The sequence below is a fragment of the Gymnogyps californianus genome, chromosome 17 (assembly GCF_018139145.2).
Source record: "Gymnogyps californianus isolate 813 chromosome 17, ASM1813914v2, whole genome shotgun sequence".
In the NCBI taxonomy this organism is placed as follows: Eukaryota; Metazoa; Chordata; class Aves; order Accipitriformes; family Cathartidae; genus Gymnogyps; species Gymnogyps californianus.
Window position 1 is genome coordinate 1,797,029 of NC_059487.1, and position 20,854 is coordinate 1,817,882.

A 20,854-nucleotide genomic window follows, 5' to 3' on the forward strand; every position below is an offset into this window, starting at 1 on the left:
AAAAGGGAGTCAAAGACTCTAAGTCCTGTTGAAAATTAAATGGACTTACTCTCCTATATCACTTAAATGCTCATGAAAGCATAATTTTCATTGCTACCACAACTCTTACACATGGAAGTCCATGGTAAAAGTCACTCACTACAGAGCTGACTTCTCATGAAAGTCAGCTCTGTACTGAGCGATGTTTACCCCGGGCTCACGGGCTGTGCCCGTCCTAAGTGCTTGGAGACTTTATCCCTCACCAATTTGGTGGCATTTTCCTCCTTGCTGAAGTATCCGAAGAGTCTTTGTACTGACAGCATGTCTAGAACTTGTCTCTATTTAAGTCTCCATATAAATCTATGTAAGTTACTTGCCTCTATATGCTAAACCTTTATCAGGAGCATAAGATTAGATGCTATTTTCATTTAAATTAGTTTTAAATAGCCTTCAATCACTTGTTTCTGCCTAAAACAAACGCCAGCCCACTTTACAGCTGGGAAACAGAATCACACAGGCTCACAGACTGGCTGAGGTTGGAAGGCACCTCTGGAGATTGTCTAGTCCAGCCCCCCAGCTCAAGCAAGGTCAAGTAAAGCAGGTTGTCCAGGACCATGTCCAGTCAGGTTTTGAATTTCAAGTTTCTTGTATTGGGAAGCCCCATACATAGCACTCCAGATGTGCTGAGTAGAAAGGAAGGATCATCTCCCTTGACCTGCTGCCAATGCTCTTCCTAAGGCAGCCCTGGATGCTGTTGGCGTTCTGTGCTGCAGGGGCACTGCTGACTCATGTTCAACTTGGTGTCAGCCAGGACCCCCAGGTCCTTCTTTGCAAAGCTGCTTTCCAGTCTCTCGACCACAAACAACGCCCAGGTGTAGGGCTTTGTATTTCCCTTTGCTCAACTTCATTAGGTTCCTGTTAGCCCATTTCTCCAGCCTCTCAAGGTCTCTCTGAATGACAGCATCACTATTTAGTACATCAGCCACCCTCCAAATTTCGTATCATCTTCAAACTTGCTGATGGTGCACTCTGGTGCATCATTGAGGTCATTCATGAAGATATTAAACAGTATTGTCCCCTCTGACATACATCCTGAACTCCACCATCTCATGGTTACTGCAGCCAAGGATATTACTGATCTTCACACTATCCACCAGTTCTTCCTTTTTAAGTATCAGGTCCAGCAGATCACCTGTCTTTGTTGATTCCTTGATCACCAGTGAGACAACGAGGAAGAGTTCTGAGATGATCAGCAAGCTCAGAAAGATGAAGGCTCATACCTGAGGAAGTATGTCAACAACCACAGTGGTCAGGCCGACCAGCTCTTCCACTATTGAACAGAAATACACCTTTTCCTAGTTATCCTTATGAAATACCTATACCTGGAAATACGGACAACTGTGGAAAACAGCTGCTGCTGTCCAGTTTTAAAACACCATTTTGACTGACAGTGGTGAGGATGCCACAGAGCATGGAAAATTTTGGCTGAGGAGCTCTGCTTCCTTGCATCTAGAGGTAAGGCACTCACTAAGAAATGAGCCTTCCCAGTTCTAGCACAGCCACAGAGGACAGGTCAACACTGGAGTGGAAAAGCTATCCTCCTAAGGGAGGATACATTGCTAGGAGGCCACTCAAATTGGAGTAGCGATGTGCTGGGAGGTGGTGGCTGGAGCAGATGAAGTGGAGCTAAAGAGAATTTCTAGGAAATTAAGTGACTTCCACAGAAAGTAGGACAAGAAGCTCCTCTTGGTTCTCAACAAATACGCTGATTCTCAACGCTGTGGTTGCTTCTCACCTCAAAGCCTTTGCTGAAAGGCAGCAGAATGGCACGAGCAGACATAACTCCCTCTCCTTCTGCTCCCTGCCCCGGCCAAAGATTTCTCACCACTGTTTCATCCCCTCACCTCTCTTTTTGTTCCAGCCTCCTCCCAGACACATCCATAGTTCTCTTCCTTCCAGCATGCCCATGTCATCTGCCTTCTCCACCCTGCTATATTCTATAAGAGGGTCCCAAGTCTGAAAGCAGCTAAGTCATTCTCAGAGGGCAAGTGGACAGCATGCATTTCATGGGAAGAGGAAACAGGAGAAAAAAGTCTAAGACCATTTTGTAAGCAGAGTGCTCAAAAACCCAGCTCTGGATTCATCATCCTATTTCTCTTGAGGGGTCAGTTTATATCAATAACATTGTTAAGCAAGAAGTTCCCTTTATTTTTGTAAATGGTAGGGAGTTTCATAGCATGGAAGAGAAGACATTGTTCATTTTCTTTTCAAAGGGTCGGCTAGGATTTGCTCTGAAAAGAAAGTATCAAGGTATGAAACTATTGCCTGACAGCATCCTTATCTCCTCCCACAGCCCTTAGCTTGGAACTGTGATGGCTCTTTGTGTACTGTTACCCACTGCTGTTTAGAAACTGTCCACTCAGCTCATCTGCAGGAATCTTGAAAGGAGCCTGCACCTCTCAAATGGTTTCTGTTAGTTCTTGAAAATGCAGTAAGGTCTCTGACCTTCATGTTTCCACAGTTCTTGTCCAAATAGCACTCTTAATAATGTCCATCTTCTTGGAGCAAGATTCAGAAGGGAGAACTAATAGTCTAGCCTGATACTTTGCTACTCATATGGAAACAAGGTCAGGCAATCAGAGAAAGCTCCTTGATGTCCTGTTCAACCCCCTTACCCAAGACCAAGACCAAGTAACAAGTAAAACCTGTATTCAGTGTATACCAGCCACTTGGGTAAGACAGTAGGGTGAAGAAGGAACTGACTACTTTGTATTTGCAGGGAAAGGTCCCAAGAGAAATCCAACAATTTTTGCTCGTTTGCACCATCTGTACAAAATAAACAGGTCTGGTCAGAGACCTGCCTGAGCTTTCTCCTTCCTGATTCTCAGGAGGCATCCAAAAGTCCACCAATAAGTACCAGAGAGAGGATGACCCTGTAAATCTGGGGGTGGTTTTGTAAGTTGGTTCATTGAGTGAAATAGTTTGACCTGCTATGCTAAAAGATAAAGAAACACAGTTAATTTAGCTTTAAAGTTGCTGATGTGTTTTCATTACCAAAACAATGTTATCACCAGAGAAAGTTATAATCGAGGACACACCTATAACAATATAAAAGCATCGCCCATTATCATGATGCCAAATCAGGTGAATACACTGCTTATCTTACATTCAGTTTAATAGCTCTATATTCCCCATGCACACACCATGCACAGAATACACACAACTTGAAACATACTTTTTAGTTGAATTTTCTTAATTAAAAGTAATCTAAATTTGTGCTCAGAAAAACCCTCGTTAGCTGATGTATTCCCAGTTGAGTTAACTTACTTAAATTGCAATATAATCACACATCAAAACCAGCTCTTTGGTTAAGCACTCTCAAATTGTTTACAATATACTACCTTTCCCTGCAGAGCTAAGAAACACACGGTTTTATTGCAACTGGCTGTTAAATCAGGTAACAGACATTTTGAGAAAGGTTTTTCTTTGTGAACCGATAGCACATGCCTTCTTGTATAGTTTCATTCATTCTAATTATGAAAATCCGTATCAAAACCTTTTCTTTATTTGGCTAAGTAACTCGTTGCATAATAGGGTATCCAATTGCTTTAGGTCAGCAAAACCACTCATTTAAATGCCTATCAGTTTACAGTAGTAGGTCACAGGGATACTATTATGGCAAGGTTGTGATATTACTATCAGTATTTATCCCTGAGCACAACAGCTGTATATATAGCTGTAATGAGTGTAGGCAGACTCCGACGAGCAGCTAGCACAGTGGAGTGTAAATCCAAGACAGAGCTTCTAAGACAACAGAAGTACAAATAATATTGTATATCTGATTAATAACAGAAAAGCAACTGTGAATCTCTTATTTTGCCATATTAGTTTTATACTTTATGAACTGTACCATCATGCTAACACATCTACGTATTGCAGTTTACTCAGACGTAATTAAAAAGACATATGAAGGTTAAATTTTGAAATTTTATTAAAGTAAGAATGATACTGAAGAAGTCAGATCATTGGTTGTGACAATAGCATGCCTAGGGTAATTACAGAAAAGATGGTGTGAACTAAACATGCTTTAAATACACCAAAATGATCCCTTCCACTCCAACAGCCATGTAGAGACAATTGTTTTCCAAGCACAACTTAAAGAAGCTTTAGGGCTACTCTAAGCTATGCCTTGGTTCTTGCATCTTCAGACCTGGTAGGTTTGAACCGTCAAACAGAAGAACATGTGATTTGTCTGCACTCCTCCATTCACCTCCACAACACGCTCTGCTTAAGAAAGGCTTTTCAATCTTCTGAACACCCTGAAGAAGTGGTGATAGTGCTCTTCCATTTGTTTGCATCAAATGACATGTGGAAAACAGCTTTTTCTACCTAGAAAGGAAGAAAATGCACGTTAAAAAGAAACATAGATTTCATTTTGTTCATAAATTATCATTACAAATGTAGCAATGAATATGATGCATCTTAAGGACTTCATGAAAACTCTTAAGAGTGTCTTTAAACAGCTTCACTGGAGAAAGAAGAATGAGTGATATGCAGTCTTAACAGAAATTGTACCACAGCCACGCTAACAAACTGATCTCCATGAGATCAAGTGACTGCAGAAGGACAAAGAACTGCATTATGTTACCAATCATCATGAAAGATAGGTAGCTTGCCTTATTGTCCCCGAAAGGCAGTGTGCAAACTAGGTCTGTTAGTTGCGTTACAGACCTGATTAATGTTGCAAGCTGTGCTTTATCTGACATGGCACAGATGGCACTATGAGGACAATCTCCTGTAGAAATTCACAGGAAAAATATAAAATATTTTTCTGGAATGGTAAGACCAAAACCAGCTGAGTGATGTGGAGGCAAGAGTCGGCAGCCAGAGGGAGGGGGAAGTCGTGACTGCTTCAGCTGGTTCAGCAGCCTGACATTCAGTGGGATGAGTGTGTTCTGCTGAAAAATTTTCCTGTATCTTTCACAAGTGTAGGTTGTAATTCAATAAGCAATTCAATACCAAAGAATTACCAATCCCAAAACAAAAACTCATATTTGCCTGTATTAGCATATCATTCCCTAATTTGGTAGAACAGATGATAAAGAAAAGAAAAATACTCATAAAAACATGGAAAATATAGATATGACTTTCATTCCATCAGTCTTGAAAAGAAGCTATGCCAGTGGTTTTATTTTTTAAAAGTATTGAAATACAGCAGGGTCTACAGACAGAATTTAGTACTTGACCCAGCTGTGGAACAACCAGAGGGTAATTACCAAAAAAAAAAAAAAAAAAAGGGGGCAGGGGGAAGGATTTTGAAACAGTTAGAAGGCTGACCCAGTGTGGTTCCAAACAGGGTGGATACAAACCAGTTCACACTATTTGGGATTCTTTTTTGCCAGTCAGGTTGAAATTATATTTAACTCTTGGTGCTGGCAATAGAGAAAGTGCTGTTCTGGAAGCTGTGAGTAGCTCTTTGCCACAAAGAGGGTGTGTTCTACCAAGGACAGGAGACTTACAGTCTTTGTCCTCCCCTGACACAGAAGGTTCCTGATGGGGCTGTAAAGACTGAGTAGGACTGAGAAGTAAGAGAACTGGGATTTAAGAGGCATTCCCCCCTCAAAGTGGTATTCTTGGTGGATTTGGGTAGAGAAGGCAATACTAGTTAAACTGTCTTCAAATCTTGTGCTCTTCTTCAGAAACAGAAGAGAAAAAAAAAGTAGTTTAAACAACTCCTGAGTTTGCCGCTTGGCTGTGATGTCAAAATCTAGAGTATTGGGTGTCATTTCACTGCTGATGCTGCAATCCACCTCTGACTGCAATGACCAGCACACTCTTTTCAAGAATTCATCTATTTTTCATTTTTTCTCTTCCTGAACACCTGTTATTTTACTCCTCTCCCCTTCAGCAAGTGGAATGCAGCAAGTTTATTAGAGATACTGATGTGTTTTGGCTCGCTTCTCCTCATTTGTTTCTGCTTTACAAAGGAAGGCGGCAAAAAGAGACTTTTTGGCTCACCTTGATTCTCATGACCTGTCTTTTTTACAGTTGGTTTTTTCCTTCCTTTTTAAGGAAATGACACATCATTTTGATCATTAGTGGCTCCCTCCTACGACTCTCAGAGTATCTCATTCTCTGTGGAAAGCAGTAAAACATTTTACTTTGATTATACAGAAATCAACAGGATTCCAAATACCTACATAACAGTATTCGTATTCTGTGCATTAAACAACTACTGACAAAAGCAATGGATAATAATTTTCTTTATAGAACACTGTGAACATCAGGTGTATTTACAAGTACACTGTTTTGCAATTGGAATTTGCAGGTGACCCTTATTTATGAATTTCAGCTGTAATCAGTAACTAGCAAGCTTTAAAATCCAGACTGCGCTAGCACAGCACTACTGCAATGTCACTTCTACGTTTGTATAATGACAGCACATACAACAAAAGAAAGCACTACTTACAGAGATGCTGTCCAGTAGCGAAGAAGAAGAATCTGAAGACAGAAGTCTTCTATGTGTGTTGGTGGGCTTTCTCTCTTCACTTTACTTTTGTAAAAAATTTTAATTTGCAAGTTCTCTATTTACGGCCTTCTATGTTTGGATTGACATGACAGGGATGTAAGCTCAAACTGTTGCTGATTTAAGCTGCCTGATTTGATTTCTTTTTACTGTGGCTGGCTGTCTTGAGACCATGTGTCTATAAGCTTGCTCAAATTTGGTTCAACATTAGCATATGATTTTAGAGAACTCTGGCTTATGGGAACAAGTCTCTCTAAGCAGTTACAGGGTGAAAACAATATTAAGTAGGTACGTCCTAGAGACTAAATACTGAACTAGTCTTCCTCAATAAACAAAAGTACTGACCAACAGCATGACCTGGTGGAGTGAAGTATCATAAAAAAGCCTGATAGAATAAATTGAAATTTTAATACAATTTATGCCCCACTTGACTTCCAACATCTATATGGAAGCCTTTCAGATAACAGGCCTTCTGCATTAAAGGACACGTGAGTAACTTCAAAGCAGCTCTGATTTTCACTCTGAAAAATACTGATGCTCGTTTTCAACAATAGAGTGTCAGAAGCCTGAAAAATAACGATGGATTCAAAATGCCATTTGTTAGAACAAAACTCTTTAGATGTAGAGATGTTCTGTACCTGAGAAATCAGAGAAAGAAAATTAAAAAAGTATTTAACAGCCAAATAGCACAAAGATTATACGTGTACTGTGTTGTGAGTACATGCGCTCTCTGTCAAGTTGCTCATTACGTTGATACTTTGTAGATTGTCTTTGCTGGCCTCAGCATTTCCATAGAAAATGAACACGAAAAAAGTGGTAAAATAAGAAAGAAATGAGACAGAAAGCAACGCAAAATGCAGAGGAAACAGGAATTAATCAAGGAGAAAAGACTACCAAGTTCTGGCAATATGCTGGGTGAAGGTACAGGGGTTAAGAGAAGCTGTATTTTCTTTTTCAGCAAGCATGCACTGTACCTGTACAAGTCAGGTAAGTGGGTTGCAAGTAGATAGTAGAGAGTCAACCTAGAAAAGTGGATACCAATACAAATCTCAAAGGAAAAAAGAAAAAAAAAGAGCAACAACTGGATACTCTTCATTCCTCTTAGTCCCCTCCCTCCACCTAAAATATCACGATTGTAATCAAACAAATCAAATAGGATAAAGAATGTTTAGTCGGCAATGTTTCCAAAGCGACTGGAAACTCTTGGAAGTCTTTGATAATAAGGAACTACCTGAGCAGGCAAAAAAAAAAAAAAAAAAAAAAAAAGTCAAACGTACTTACACATACCACTTAATACTAGGGGATCTGTTATATAATGTATCCTAACATACATTCAATGTTTATATGATTAATCCAGTGAATGCTTACAGAAACCTTGTACATTCTTGCATTTAAAAAACAAAGTAACAATAAGAGGTGGTACTTCAAAAGCATCAAACATCTGACAAAAAAATATTGCCAGCTACCTTTTTATGCACCTATGAGCATCACCAGTCCTTTAAGAGGAATCTCAATATTAAAAGATTCCTGTTTTTAAAAGGGAATTTGGTGATAGAAAAGAGAATTTTATGAGCTGAATATCTTGTTACAGCTCAGAGTTGCCGTGAGAAGTAACTGCAATTTGCTCTTAAGTTCTAGGAACTAAAATGCTGTCTGTTTGGCAATGCTAAAGAATTATGGAAAAATTTAGATTGAAAGGCATATCTGGAGGTCAGCAGGTTTAACTTTCTGCTTCAGGCAGGGAGGATGGAGTCTCCACAACCTCTCCAGGTGCAGCCTCACAGTTGTACCACTCTGTCAGTGAAGAATATTTTTCCTTATGCCCAGATGGGGTTTTCCTTGTTGCAGCTTGTGCCCTTTGCCTTTTGTTCCTTTCTCTGTTTAGCTCCAAGAAGAGTGTGGCTCTGTCCTCTCTATAATATCTCCTCAGGTGGAAGACTGCTATTGGATGCTTCCTCCCCACCCCATCCTCCTCCTCCTCACTAGGCTGAACAAGCCCAGTTCCCCTGGTTTCTTCTTGCTCCAATCTCTTATCACCTCAGTGCTCCTGCACTAGGCTCTTCCCAGTTTGCTGACACCTTTTGTGTACTGGGGGCCCCAAACACCACACTCCATTGTTGTTAAACTCAAAACATCACTGGTTTCAACCATGCACTACCGACAAAAGTGAAGCTGGCTTTGCAAAAAGATCCAGCTAAGGAACAAGAAAAGCTTTCTGGATGAAAATAGTGACAAAGAGCAGGAAGAAAAAAAAGGCAAGGAGAATGGCAGGCAGAGACTAACAGATATGTTTGAAGAAATAAAACTCTACTCAGAATGTAGACACGCAATAGTTCTGCTGTGGTTTCATCATCAAGATGTGCATCTTGCAGCTGAAAGGGCAGCAGCCCTTTTTCCTGCCCCAGCCACCCATTTCTACCTACTCTTTCATTTGGGCCCAAGAGCTGGGCTGGCTCTAAGGTAAACCAGATCAGGAGAAAGGAAGAGAAAGACCGACAACATTTGGCTACATCTGTTCCCTTATCTGGTTCACACTGTGGCCACTTCAACCTTCCCCTGGTTCAAAGGGGAAGAAAGAGAAAGAGGTGCTGGGAAAAACATGACAGCGATGGGAGGAGGCATGTGCATAATCTCTTGTGTAGGAGTTTAAACTGAGTGGAGACCTAAGGCATCTGACTGGAGACCTAGAGCACTAGTCTGCAAACTAAGTTCCAGAAGCTGAGAATTAAAAGCATGGTACTTGAATTCTGTTTCTCATTCAAGGTCAAATTATTTAGGGCTTTGAAAGACACTCATCCCTCCAAGATCCAGGAATCTGAACAGGGAAAGGCATACACCTATCCCTTGAGACACTCTGTAGAAGAAGAACCTGTTCTAGCTAGACACAGTCCATAAAGTATAATGACATTGCTCAGTAACTGCATTTTTAGAGAAGAAACCTTCCATATTGTATCTCTAATGGCTTCTAGGGTATTCAAGACAAGTGAGCAGATTCAAGTCCTCGGATGTGACAGTAAAGGCAACAAGTATCAGAAGCATGGGACATCCTCCATAAGACACCTAAGATGGACCAAATGGATAAAGGCAAGGGTCAGTGATCTAAATGGGACAGACTCCAAGCAGAGGCACTGCTGTGGCAGAAAATCTGTAGGTGCCTGAGCAATTTTAAGAACTTTGTACTCATAGCAGGAATAAAAAGAGTACCAGGACATTCAGGTTCAAGCTCAAATTAATTTGGCATACCTGATTTCTTAACAAGAACAGCCCAAGCCGTGACAGGAGAATGGCGCTCTCAAAGCTTGGCTAGACGCCTATGTTTGTGCAACTGAATTCTACTGTAAATGTAGAGGTGAGAGAGAGGATCCCATCTTTCGGAACGGGGATACAAATGTCAAAAGAATCAAGAAGGCTTGTGATATTAATACTGCCAGGATAGAAAACAGTAAATCTCCAGTGAAGGCACCACTTTGAACATGCTGACCAGCAGATTGTCAGCTTAAAGCTATGCATGCCCCCCACCAACGGGTACAACAGGCCGTCATGCTCACCGCTCTCAGTAAGACTCTCCTCCAAAATTAGCTACTCTAATCAAAACTTTCTCCTTGAGATCCTTGCTGAACATTCACATTAGTCAGCTTAGACAGTATTTGGCTGTCCTGAAAAACCTGCTCAGGTTCCTGAACATATGCAATGTCCAGATGGTGGCTTCAGGAGCACTTGCTCTGTTGTCCAGGTAGATGTCCACTGAAACAATGCTAGTCCTTGTGGTGAAATCACAGAGGAAAATCTGTTCAGTTCCTCTTCTCTGTGGCTAACAGAAGCCTTCCCAGAAGGTGGTTCAGGCCCTTTTCCTCCAGAACTTCTGCAGAAGCTCCTGCACTGATGTGGCACTGAAAGCAACCCATGACGTCTCATCTCCTGTAGCGGTTCTGGCAATGTCTTGTAAACTCTGGCACTCTTTTTGGTTGGCTTTCTCAGAAGCCCTGAACAAGAAGCTTTCCAAAGAAGCCTCTGGAGGAATCCACCATGATCTATGGGGACATGTTTGTTGTAATGATTACAATACTTGTTTACTTGCTGTTAGCAAAGCTCAGCATTTCTTGCCAATATCTAAAGAGCAGTCACAGCGGTAATCCCACATTTACAAAGAGAACTTGACACAGGTGTGAAGCTGTACAGTGAGGGAGAGTACCTGGAAGAGAGGATACTGAAAGATGAATCCTGTGAACTGCAAAATGATCAAACTTGATGTGAAGTTGAGTTACACTAGAGTCATTACAGGAATATCTTATCAGCTGGGGTTGTTTCCTGACAAAGCTGAAGTGGCTGCCCTTGGGATCCCACTTACAATGCCACACAAGCAGCAGATGGTAGGGAGGGTCTTAGAGCTCAACTCTGGGCATGCTGAAAGGAAAAAATTCTGGTGATCCTTGGCAGGGCACGGATACCTCAGTACTTGCTTTGCTTTAGCATTAAAAACGTTCTCTAAATGTCTTCCCTAAATCAATCCTGCTCCACTTTAAGCCTTCTACTACTGCTTCAGTGCATTTCCTGACCAGCATGGTGCCTGGTACACATAAGCTTTGGAATGAAATCTGAATTGCACAGGAAGACTGACAGCAGGTATCACCATTGCAGATGGGATAGCCCCAGCAGCAGCAGTTCTGGTTACCCACCCTGCAGCAAGAGCAGAGCTTGCTACAGCCATGAGTAGTTACTACTACCCATGGTAGGTAGTAGTGGGTGGGTAGGTGGGTGCTGTTAGCACCAGCACTAGTAAGACACAGGCACTGCTATTTGCAGTGATGGTGACAGAGCAAGTATTGTCACTACCAACAGAGGAACATAGCTAATAGCTATATACAGCTATATCTAGCTATATCTATGTAGCTATAAAGCTAATATCTGCAGTGAGCTGGCAGACACCACATATTTAGTGGTATGGTGTTGACAACATGCATAACAGCAATGGTCTTTTACTTTTGAAAGACCATGAAGATTTGCCTGGGATTATTATTGATACTGTTTGCAATGTTAAACTGGAGATTAAAATTTACTTCCTGTAACTAATCTGGATTAAACACGTTTGAGTTGTCAGAGGAGCGTAAGAGCAGTTATGTGTAATGTGGATATTTAAACTGACAGAACCTACTTTCAGCTGCTCAGGATTCCTTTTCAACCTGTTGTTGGAGATACATATATATATATATAATTATTATTTTCATATGAAGGCTAGGAAATACTTGATTTGGCCAGTTAATAATGGATTTCATGCAGCACCTCTATGCTTGAGCCAAGTTAGGTAAGATACTGAGGCAGCCAAGGGAGATCGATCCCAGCATGGCCAAGTCTGTTTACCCTCTTTCAGGCACAGGCTTTGCTCCCTACAGGGGTGTGTTGGGTTTGTGTGGCGGGGGTTTGTGTAGCGGGGCAGGGGCTACAGGGGTGGCTCCTGCGAGAAGCTGCTCAAAGCTTCCCCGGCTCCAGGTCGGACCTGCCTCTGGCCAAGGCCGAGCCCATCAGCAACGGTGGCAGCGCCTCTGCAATAGCATATTTAAGAAGGGGAAAAGACTGCTGAGGCAGAGGAGCTACAGTGGAGAGAGGAGTGGGATGTGAGAGAAACAACCATGCACATACCGAGGTCAGTGAAGGAGGAGAGGGAGGAGGTGGCCAGAGCAGAGATTCCCCTGCAGCCCGTGGTGAGAGGGCAGGCTGGCCCCCTGAGCCCATGGAGGTTAATGGTGGAGCAGAGATTCCCCTGCAGCCCATGGAGGTTAATGGTGGAGCAGAGATTCCCCTGCAGCCCATGGAGGTTAATGGTGGAGCAGAGATTCCCCTGCAGCCCGTGGAGGACCCCACGCCGGAGCGGGTGGCTGGGCCCGGACAGGGCCATGACTCCATGGGAGAGCCCACGCTGGAGCAGTTCATGGAGGACTGCAGCCCGTGCAAAGGACTTGAGTTGGAGAAGCTCATGGAGGGCTGACCCCCGCGGGAGGGACCCCACGCTGGAGCAGGGGAAGAGTGTGAGGAGCCCTCCCCCTGAGGAGGAAGGAGCAGCAGAAACAACGTGTGATGAACTGACCGCAACCCCCATTCCCCGTCCCCCTGCACTGCTGAGGGGGAGGAGGCAGAGGAATCGGGAGTAAAGCTGAGCCCAGGAAGAAGGAAGGGGTGGGGGAAGGTGTGTTTTTAAGATATGGTTCTATTTCTCATCATCCGACTTTGATTTGATTGGTAACAAATTAAATTGATTTCTTTTTTTTCGCCCCAAGTCGAGTCTGTTTTGCCTGTGACCGTAACTGGTGAGTGATCCCTCCCTGTCCTGGTCTCGACTCAGGAGCCTTTCATTATATTTCCTCCTCCCCATCCCGCTGCGTGGTGCTTTGTTGCCGGCTGGGCCTAAACCACGACAAGTGAGCAACGTATGTCAGTGACCATGAGCCTTGAGATGGGCAGGTTAAAGTTTGCTTGGCTGTTTCTACAGCACGTTTCAAGTAAAAAAAGCCCAAGACTTGGAGAAAGTAGAGCAGTCACCTTTGGTGTCCCTTCTGGTAATGCAAGCAATCTGGATACTGAGACTGCCTGCACTGACATGTAACTCAGTGACCAAACGCTGCGTCCAAGCAGCCAAGAGGAGCCACTTGGCCCGTGAGCAGCTACACACAATGTACCGCTAAAAGACAATGACTCCAAAAAACGGCTTCAATTGCCTCCAAGTACCCATACACCAAAGTCTAATAAGCTGGAGCCCTTGCTGCTACAAGTCTGGGATAAGCTAAAGGCCGAGAGCTGCTTTAATTTCTATTGAGGAACACCTTCCAAGAAAAACATGAGATAAGTCCCCACAACTGTGACCATGACAGTTGCTCCCCATTGTGTGGTTGTGTAGATCTCTAAATGTAAAACCACACTCCTCCTCTTTTTCAGTTGCATCCTGTTTGCCATAATATTTCTCTGATTTGCCTTGATCCTTCCAAATTCCTATATTCTGCTTCACGCTTCTAGCTGCTTTCATTGACATTCTCATCTGAAAACTGAACAAATGAATTCTGTATCCCATGATCCCAGTTAATAAGGACTGCTCCAGGAGTTCAACTTCCTACCTGGTTTTGCACATCCTCACCGTAATATTATCTAAATTAATCTGCCACAGCTTGCTTATGGGAATGTCAGAGAAGACAGTACAATTAAGATGATAAATCAGCAATCATGAATTGAAAGTACAGTATTACTCAGCTAAAGGAATTATATGCATGAGTGGAACTGTAACTAATATCCAGGGGGAAGGAAACTTTGCATTCACTTTGAAAGCCTATGCAGGATCATTCTTCACAGCAGAAGACAATGGAAGTGTTGGTGTACGTGCCCCTATTACCAGGGTCTCAGACAACCAACAGCATCATAGCTATTATGATTATACTAATAATTTTAAGGTACATGGTAATGGTCATGCTGTCCACAAGGGGCAAAATCAGTATAATAATGATCATGCAAAACGATAATGAGTATATAAATCCCAACTAACTATCCACTAGCTGGTGTGATAAAATTGCTAATGAACCCTAGCGGATTACCACAAGGTATCTTTACAAGATAGAAGCTTTCATCATCAGGATATATCACGTTCTCCATGCACAAATCAGAGATGGCTGTTTTCACAGAAAGATCTGTTCATATCATTCTTAATTTTTTCTGACTGGATGAGGCTTCATGTGAAATGTTTCACTTTTATCCATATAATTTGCACTGCTAGTGAAGACTCCAGAACAGTTCTTCCATGGGGTGACAGCTGCATCCAAACATGGACTTACTGAAACTCTTCAGGTGCCACAACACAGTAAGACAAATGTAGACCAACAAAAGCAAAGCTTCAGATCGTACTGGTTTGTAACAAAACTGTACGGACTAAATAGATCAGCCAAATATTCTGAGGACCTATGGTGCCAGTTTCAGCATCCTGCTCTGTTGACCAGAGATTTACCTTTACAATTGTTGCAAGGCTAAGAGAGCTTTGAGGCAGACCATTCAAATTTTCCTTTCAGCTAATACACATTCTTGTCAGAAATGGAACATTTTTACATGGTGATATTTTGCGGGTTGATGTAAAGATACTACTGTTACTTCATGGCTATTTTAAGATTTCTATAATCATTGAATGGATGCTGAATGGCCAAAGCAGTTCCTTTTTTGCATCTGAATAAATGAGAGCTTTGCTACTGATCTACTGGTTGGGTATTTTTATTCTTTCACTGAGAGACTCCTTCAGTTCCAGACTGAACAACGCCATTGCCCCAAAATACATACCATAAGGACAAGCAAGACCATGTTTGAAGAAATACTTCCTGTCAAAAAGACAATATTGTCCTCGCTAACACCTTATTTCCAATGAAAAAAGGCAGTGAACTGATCACAGTGCAGGAAACCTCTGACCAAGAAGAAACTCTTCAAGACCAGCTAATAGCATTTCAAATAAAAGACATCAGAGGAGAACCTGGAGCTAGTGAGAGCTCCAATGACAAGAAATAGTGAAACAGAAGGAAAAACCCTCCTAAAAAGGCCTGGATCACCCAGCGAGGAGACAGGACATTTTCACATTTGCATACCAAGGTTAAGAACATAGGCAAAACCAAATTCTTCACATTTAACACACACATCTATAATGCTCTGACTACAGGCTTACCCCTGTCATACTCAACACATGAAATTCCCTTTCTGTCATCAGCACTTCCCCCAGGTGGAGGGGACAAATATGACCCCACCATTGTCGACATCCTCGCTGGTGACTTTTTTAAAAGAGTTTTCAAATAACCGTGCCACCCAGTCTATGCGGCATGGTTATTTGAAAACAAATACACAAATGACCTTTATCCTCCAGAATGGAAATCTCAACTCTTCTACCAATTTTCATACTTGGAGCGCACATCAGCCCCTCAAATACCAATTACATGCACTTTGAGGACACTACTCATGACAGTCACTCAGCACACCAGAGAAATACATCATGTTTTTGAAAGAGCCACATGGATACTGCATAGGAAATAGCTTTTATAAAAAAAGAGACCCTCTACTCATTGTATACATTCTCTTAAACACCATCCTAAAAACTACACAAAAAAACCCTCCAAAAAGTGATAATCTATGTTAGAACATCCTACCCAGCAGAAAATTTTCCCCAGAGCCATCCCCGCCAGTCTTTAAGCTGCCTCCCAACCTTGCTAAGCTTATCATCAGAAGGAAGCTTTTTGTGTGGAAACAGAGAAAAGAGAAAAACAAGTACAACTTGTCAAAACCTCCCCTTCCACCTTCCTGTAAAGACCTTCTATCCCAGACACCAGCACTCCCAGGTCTCACACATGGGCTTACCTGGGAAGTCATATCCAGCACACAAGCCACCCTCACACCCCATTACTAAGACCAGACTGAACTCACACAGACCACTGATAAAGCACAAGCACACCTAACTGCTGCAAACGCAGCTCTCATAAGGTAATCACTCAGTCTCTGATTGTCAATCCTGATCCTCAAGGGAGACCTATAAACTGCCCTCCAGCCACAAACCTAGGAATAAAAATTCATAACATTTCAAGATAGCAAGACTATGCTTCTCTGCTACACCATAACCTCCCACACTCTCCATCCTCCACATCCCACAGGCTATAACCTCTCTCTTTCTCTGCCTACATCTAACCTAGTCATTTAAACATGCCAGGAAACATTACTTCTTTTTCCCTGAGAAGACAAGTATCATATCATTTCTGCTTTCCTACAAATTAGCATTCCCACATTGAACTTGCCAGCTCCATTTCCTTTCAAAGATGATCTGATAGACACCGACTCAAAACTCTGACGGATTTTCTCAATTTGCATACCTTTCTGAAAAAAAGCTGTCACTTTTAGATCAGGCCTGAAGGTGGCTTGCACGCCTGAAAGCTCTTCTCCTTTTCAAACTACACTGTTTGGTCTAATGAAAGACATTACCTCTGCCTATGTCCTTAGACATCATGGCCACAACAATGCTACTATGTTTTTATACAGTTTAAAAATCAAGCCATCTTTACATTCCAAGTAAACTTGTAATCCTTATAAAATGTTTCAAAATGTGATTTTGAATCCTTAAAGGTTTAAAGACACGTTGTCCTTCCCAAATCACTAAGGCTGTGGAAACTGGAGCGATATTTTAGGAGGCCACTGTAAAATTCTGGTCTTCCAACTTAAACTTTTTACAAGTCATCACTATCCTCAGTCAAAGGTTTGAAAATAGATCAGAAAGTGCTCATTGCCGCTAGAGAGTAAGATAAAGCCAGAAAGATGCAGAAACTCTTCATTGTTTAACATCACAAAAACAGTTGTCCTAATCATCTGTCTGCCTTAACAAATCAGCCAGCCCCAACCTCTGATGGGAGGAATTATGACCATACTCAGACTGTGGGAAAACAAGTATGGATCAAAATGACTTGACATTCAAATGGCTTCACTCTCTCAACTGTCTGTTCACCATTACAACTAACTCTAATTGCCCTTGTTAAGTATTCCATGAGATACGGAGTTTACATTTCAACACCCTCTTGTTCACCTTTTCCCTTCAAGAGCCGTTGTTTCTGTAGCAACTACGGTCCAAATCTTGAGATGTAAAAAGCCAGCAGACACACACTTCTGTTCGCTCCTCTACAATTCACACATGTGCACAGAGGCACGCAGAATCACAAACTTACTAATAAAATTATTTACCCATTTAAGATAGAATACACGTTTTAGAAAACATCTGAACCATTGTACAGGAGGCGAAAGCTCCACTAACCAAATACTTTCTAGTTGAAAGCCTGCCAATGTCTCTACATTCAACTTATCCTTGTTTTGAAAAATGACCTGTGCTCTTACCATCATGATTAGAATTTCCCAGGGTCCATGGCTCATCTGAATCGAAGTGAGTATCTCCTCCTATTCCTGGTCCAGGAAAGTAAGCATGAGCTAGGAATCCACCTTCTCCATCAAACGGAGAGCTGTCTCCATGGAAACCAGAAGCAAAAAATATCATGATATCTGCCTCCTTTCTGTCATTTTTAATTTCATGGTAAGGGACCTCTTCAAAGGTAAGTGGTGTCACTCTCTGCCAAACATCAAATGCCTGACGAATGGCCTCCTTGTATCAATCTCTCCAACCTTGGGGGTATAGTTGTGTACACTGTGTGAATGAGAAAGAAGGGTTGTTTAAATTTGCAGAATACATTCAAGACTTATTACAATTCCAATACATAGCCACACCTACACAGTTTCCATTTCCAAAGGGTCTTTATTTTTGGCAGACACTACTTTGCACATGCAAAGTTTTGCTCTTACAAATAAAGTTACCAACAAAACTACAGCCCTGATCTGAAGTCTACATTTATTAATAAGAATCTTCCCAATACTTTGGTTGATCTTGCATCACTTCCTAAAAACCTGACAACCTTTCAAATCCTGGTGTAGACAGCTAAGTAACTTAGTTTAAAAATGTAAATTACTTCAGATTTTGTCCGAAATTATCATGCTAAAATGGAATCCAGTGTATGAAAAAAAAACAGCTACTAAAATTCTTTTTGAGAAACAAACCTTTCCGTAAACTATACAACCTTACTTACATGAGCAGCTTCATTCTCAGGACTACTCAAAATACTTAAGACTCATAGGAGCGATGGACCTGCCAGTTTTGTGCCACCCAGTCCATGACAGCTGATGATACAGAGTTTAGGTGGGGGGGAAAGTTTAACTGCACATAAATTTCCCATAATTGTAAACTTTAGCTTTAAAAGTGCTGTTCATGGGGTGTTTTTGTGTGTGCATGTAATAGACTCAAGACCTATTAAACTTGGCTTGGGAATATGAAATATCTATGTCATGGGAACAACTTTCAGTCTTTAATGAAACTGGCTCAATTTAATAGAATGATTGACAGATGAAAGACACTGTAATACATTCAGTGGTAAAACAAGATATCTCTCACTTGAATGGCACGCTACAAATACTGAAATTGGAAAGTTAAACAACTACTAGTTTGACAACGGCAGAAGTGAAGCCATCTGCCAACCTGCTTCCTGTGGTTATGCATATGCTTAAGATATGTTTTATTTATACGATTATATACCAGCTTTCCCTAAGGTCCAGAAAAGGTTAGAAGCGGGATCTGACTCTCAGATCTTCACATACAGAAGGTGTCCCTTTACAATTTGAGTTAAAGGAATGATTATTGCTGGAAGCTTTGAACTAGTCCCCAGAACTAGTCCCTCCTCCCAGTCTCTGCAGTCCCTCACAGTTACTTGAAGAATCCTCCTCCTTTCTCAGAGCTCTCGGCAGAAGCAACAGTGCCCCAGCCCCTGATTCTCTTTCTGTTCACACCATCATATCTCTTCCTACACATTCTGGCACCTTCCCCATGCTGGTCACTCATACTTCTACCTCTTCACCACAGACTGACCTTCTGTCTTAGCCTTGCTCACCCATATCTTCTCCTTAATGTCTACATTCCTAATTTTTACTCCTCTGCAACCTCCTTTCTCCCTCCAAAAAAATTAAAAGGCTATACTTTCAGCCAGAGGGGGGTTTAATTTTATTTTGAAGCGACATTCTTATTGTCAGAAACTTCCATTGGTGTCATCGGTAATTGCCTTTCAAAAGCTAAGGGCCTAAATGACTCAAACAAAACACATCTCTGGGAAACAATCATCACTACGTAACACGCATTTGACACCTGTAGCCCACTTCAGCATATTGCCTCAGCAGGCCTAAGTCTGGACAAAAGCAAGAGTTCTACTACATGAGCAAAAGTAAAACCTCTGCAAAAATAAATATTCACTAAAATGTTGCAAATCCATAGAGGGAGAAAGCATCACACCTTTAGACAACGATGTTCCTTCTGTTTTAATGGTTTATTAAAGAAGACACATGATCTAAGGGCTAGAGCCTTAGACTTCTAAAGGAACAGAAAGGGGCTTACTAAGATTTCCTGCCAAAATTACTTAGGCGTCTTTACTGATCGGTTATTTCCCAATTGAGAATAGACTCTTCAGTTACTCCAGTGCTCTGAAAGTATTCCCCTCCACCACGTTCTGAGAATGAAAGCCTCAACTAGGCATTACAGGGAAAATCCAGTTTTTAAAAGTATTTACAAAATTTGCATACCAAACAAGTACAGAACACTTTTTTCCCCCAAACAAAAAGGGGCAGGGAGGGGGGGGCTATACCTGTAGGTTATATGCTTCTGCCTCCACTTTTGTCCAGTTAGTGCATACCGCTTTTTCCTCCGGCTGTGGCGTAGGTGGGGATGATCTGGAACTCCACATCGAGGCTTCTTCATCCACCTGGAAGGGAAGGAAAGAAAAAGCAAGCTAACAAAGAGTTTGGAAAAGAGATTCAAAAGAACTCAGGGGGTGACTGGAAGACCTCTGAGGGATGGCCAATGCATACACCAAGAAGGGCTCAGTCTTCCCTCTCTCGGGTTTACCCTCTTTGCACAGAGCTGTACACCCCACCTCTGCTGGCAATCCACACACCTCAGCACACCGAAAAGAATTCATTTTTCCTTTTGCAAACACAGATACCAGATCAGGTAGCCCTTATGCTTGACAAGAGCTTACGATGATAATGCCACAAAAGAGACTCAGATCAAAATTGCATGCACGTGTGCACTGGGATCAAACTCTCCTATCACCTACTCTATCCACTCCCCATTTGTTAAAGTGCTCCTGTGCCAGCAAAAACCCCTCCAATTCATAACTCACTAGATAAGATTGAACAAGTGCAACCATGACCCTCTCAGATAACAACTAAGGCTTTCACCTGTAGCGACCAGAACAGATCACTCCAATCTGTGGGTCACAGTCACCAAATTCTGTTAGCTCTTCCCCACAACCCTCGACTCTTTTGATGTCATTCATGATGTAGGAAACTCTTGCCTTTATGGTCAGGTGAACTGGAAGAGCAAAGGTCCCTTGCACAGGGATCCATGCACTATTATCAGAGAAGCAGGTCTCCTCCCCTACCTACTTTACCTCCAGCCTCAACAGATCTTTTGCTTATTTCTTGCACCAGCTTGAGGGTCGTCAAACACTGGCACAGGTTGCCCAGAGAAGCAGTAGAGTCTCCATCCTTGGAGGTATTCAAAACCCAACTGGACATGGTCCTGGGCAACCTGCTCTAGCTGTCCCTGTTTGAGCAGAGGGTTGGAGGAGCTGATCTCAAGAGGTCTCTTCCAACCTAAATCCTTCTCTGACAAGGAGAAATAGACTGTACCCCAGAATACTATCCCGCGTGCTGGTGTGGGCACACTCCAGAGAAGCCAGAGGCGGCTTATGGAAGAACGAAGCTGCCCATCAC

General features: G+C 42.1%; 1 protein-coding gene across 1 annotated transcript in view; it reads right to left on the reverse strand.

The window, feature by feature from the left end:
* MMP24 (matrix metallopeptidase 24) overlaps positions 1 to 20,854 on the reverse strand; it is a 46,782-nt gene that overhangs the window by 18,168 nt on the left and 7,760 nt on the right. The window contains 3 exon segments of the mRNA XM_050907499.1: positions 17,384 to 17,644; positions 17,647 to 17,687; positions 19,723 to 19,839. Of these exon segments, the coding sequence (XP_050763456.1) occupies positions 17,384 to 17,644; positions 17,647 to 17,687; positions 19,723 to 19,839 (419 nt within the window).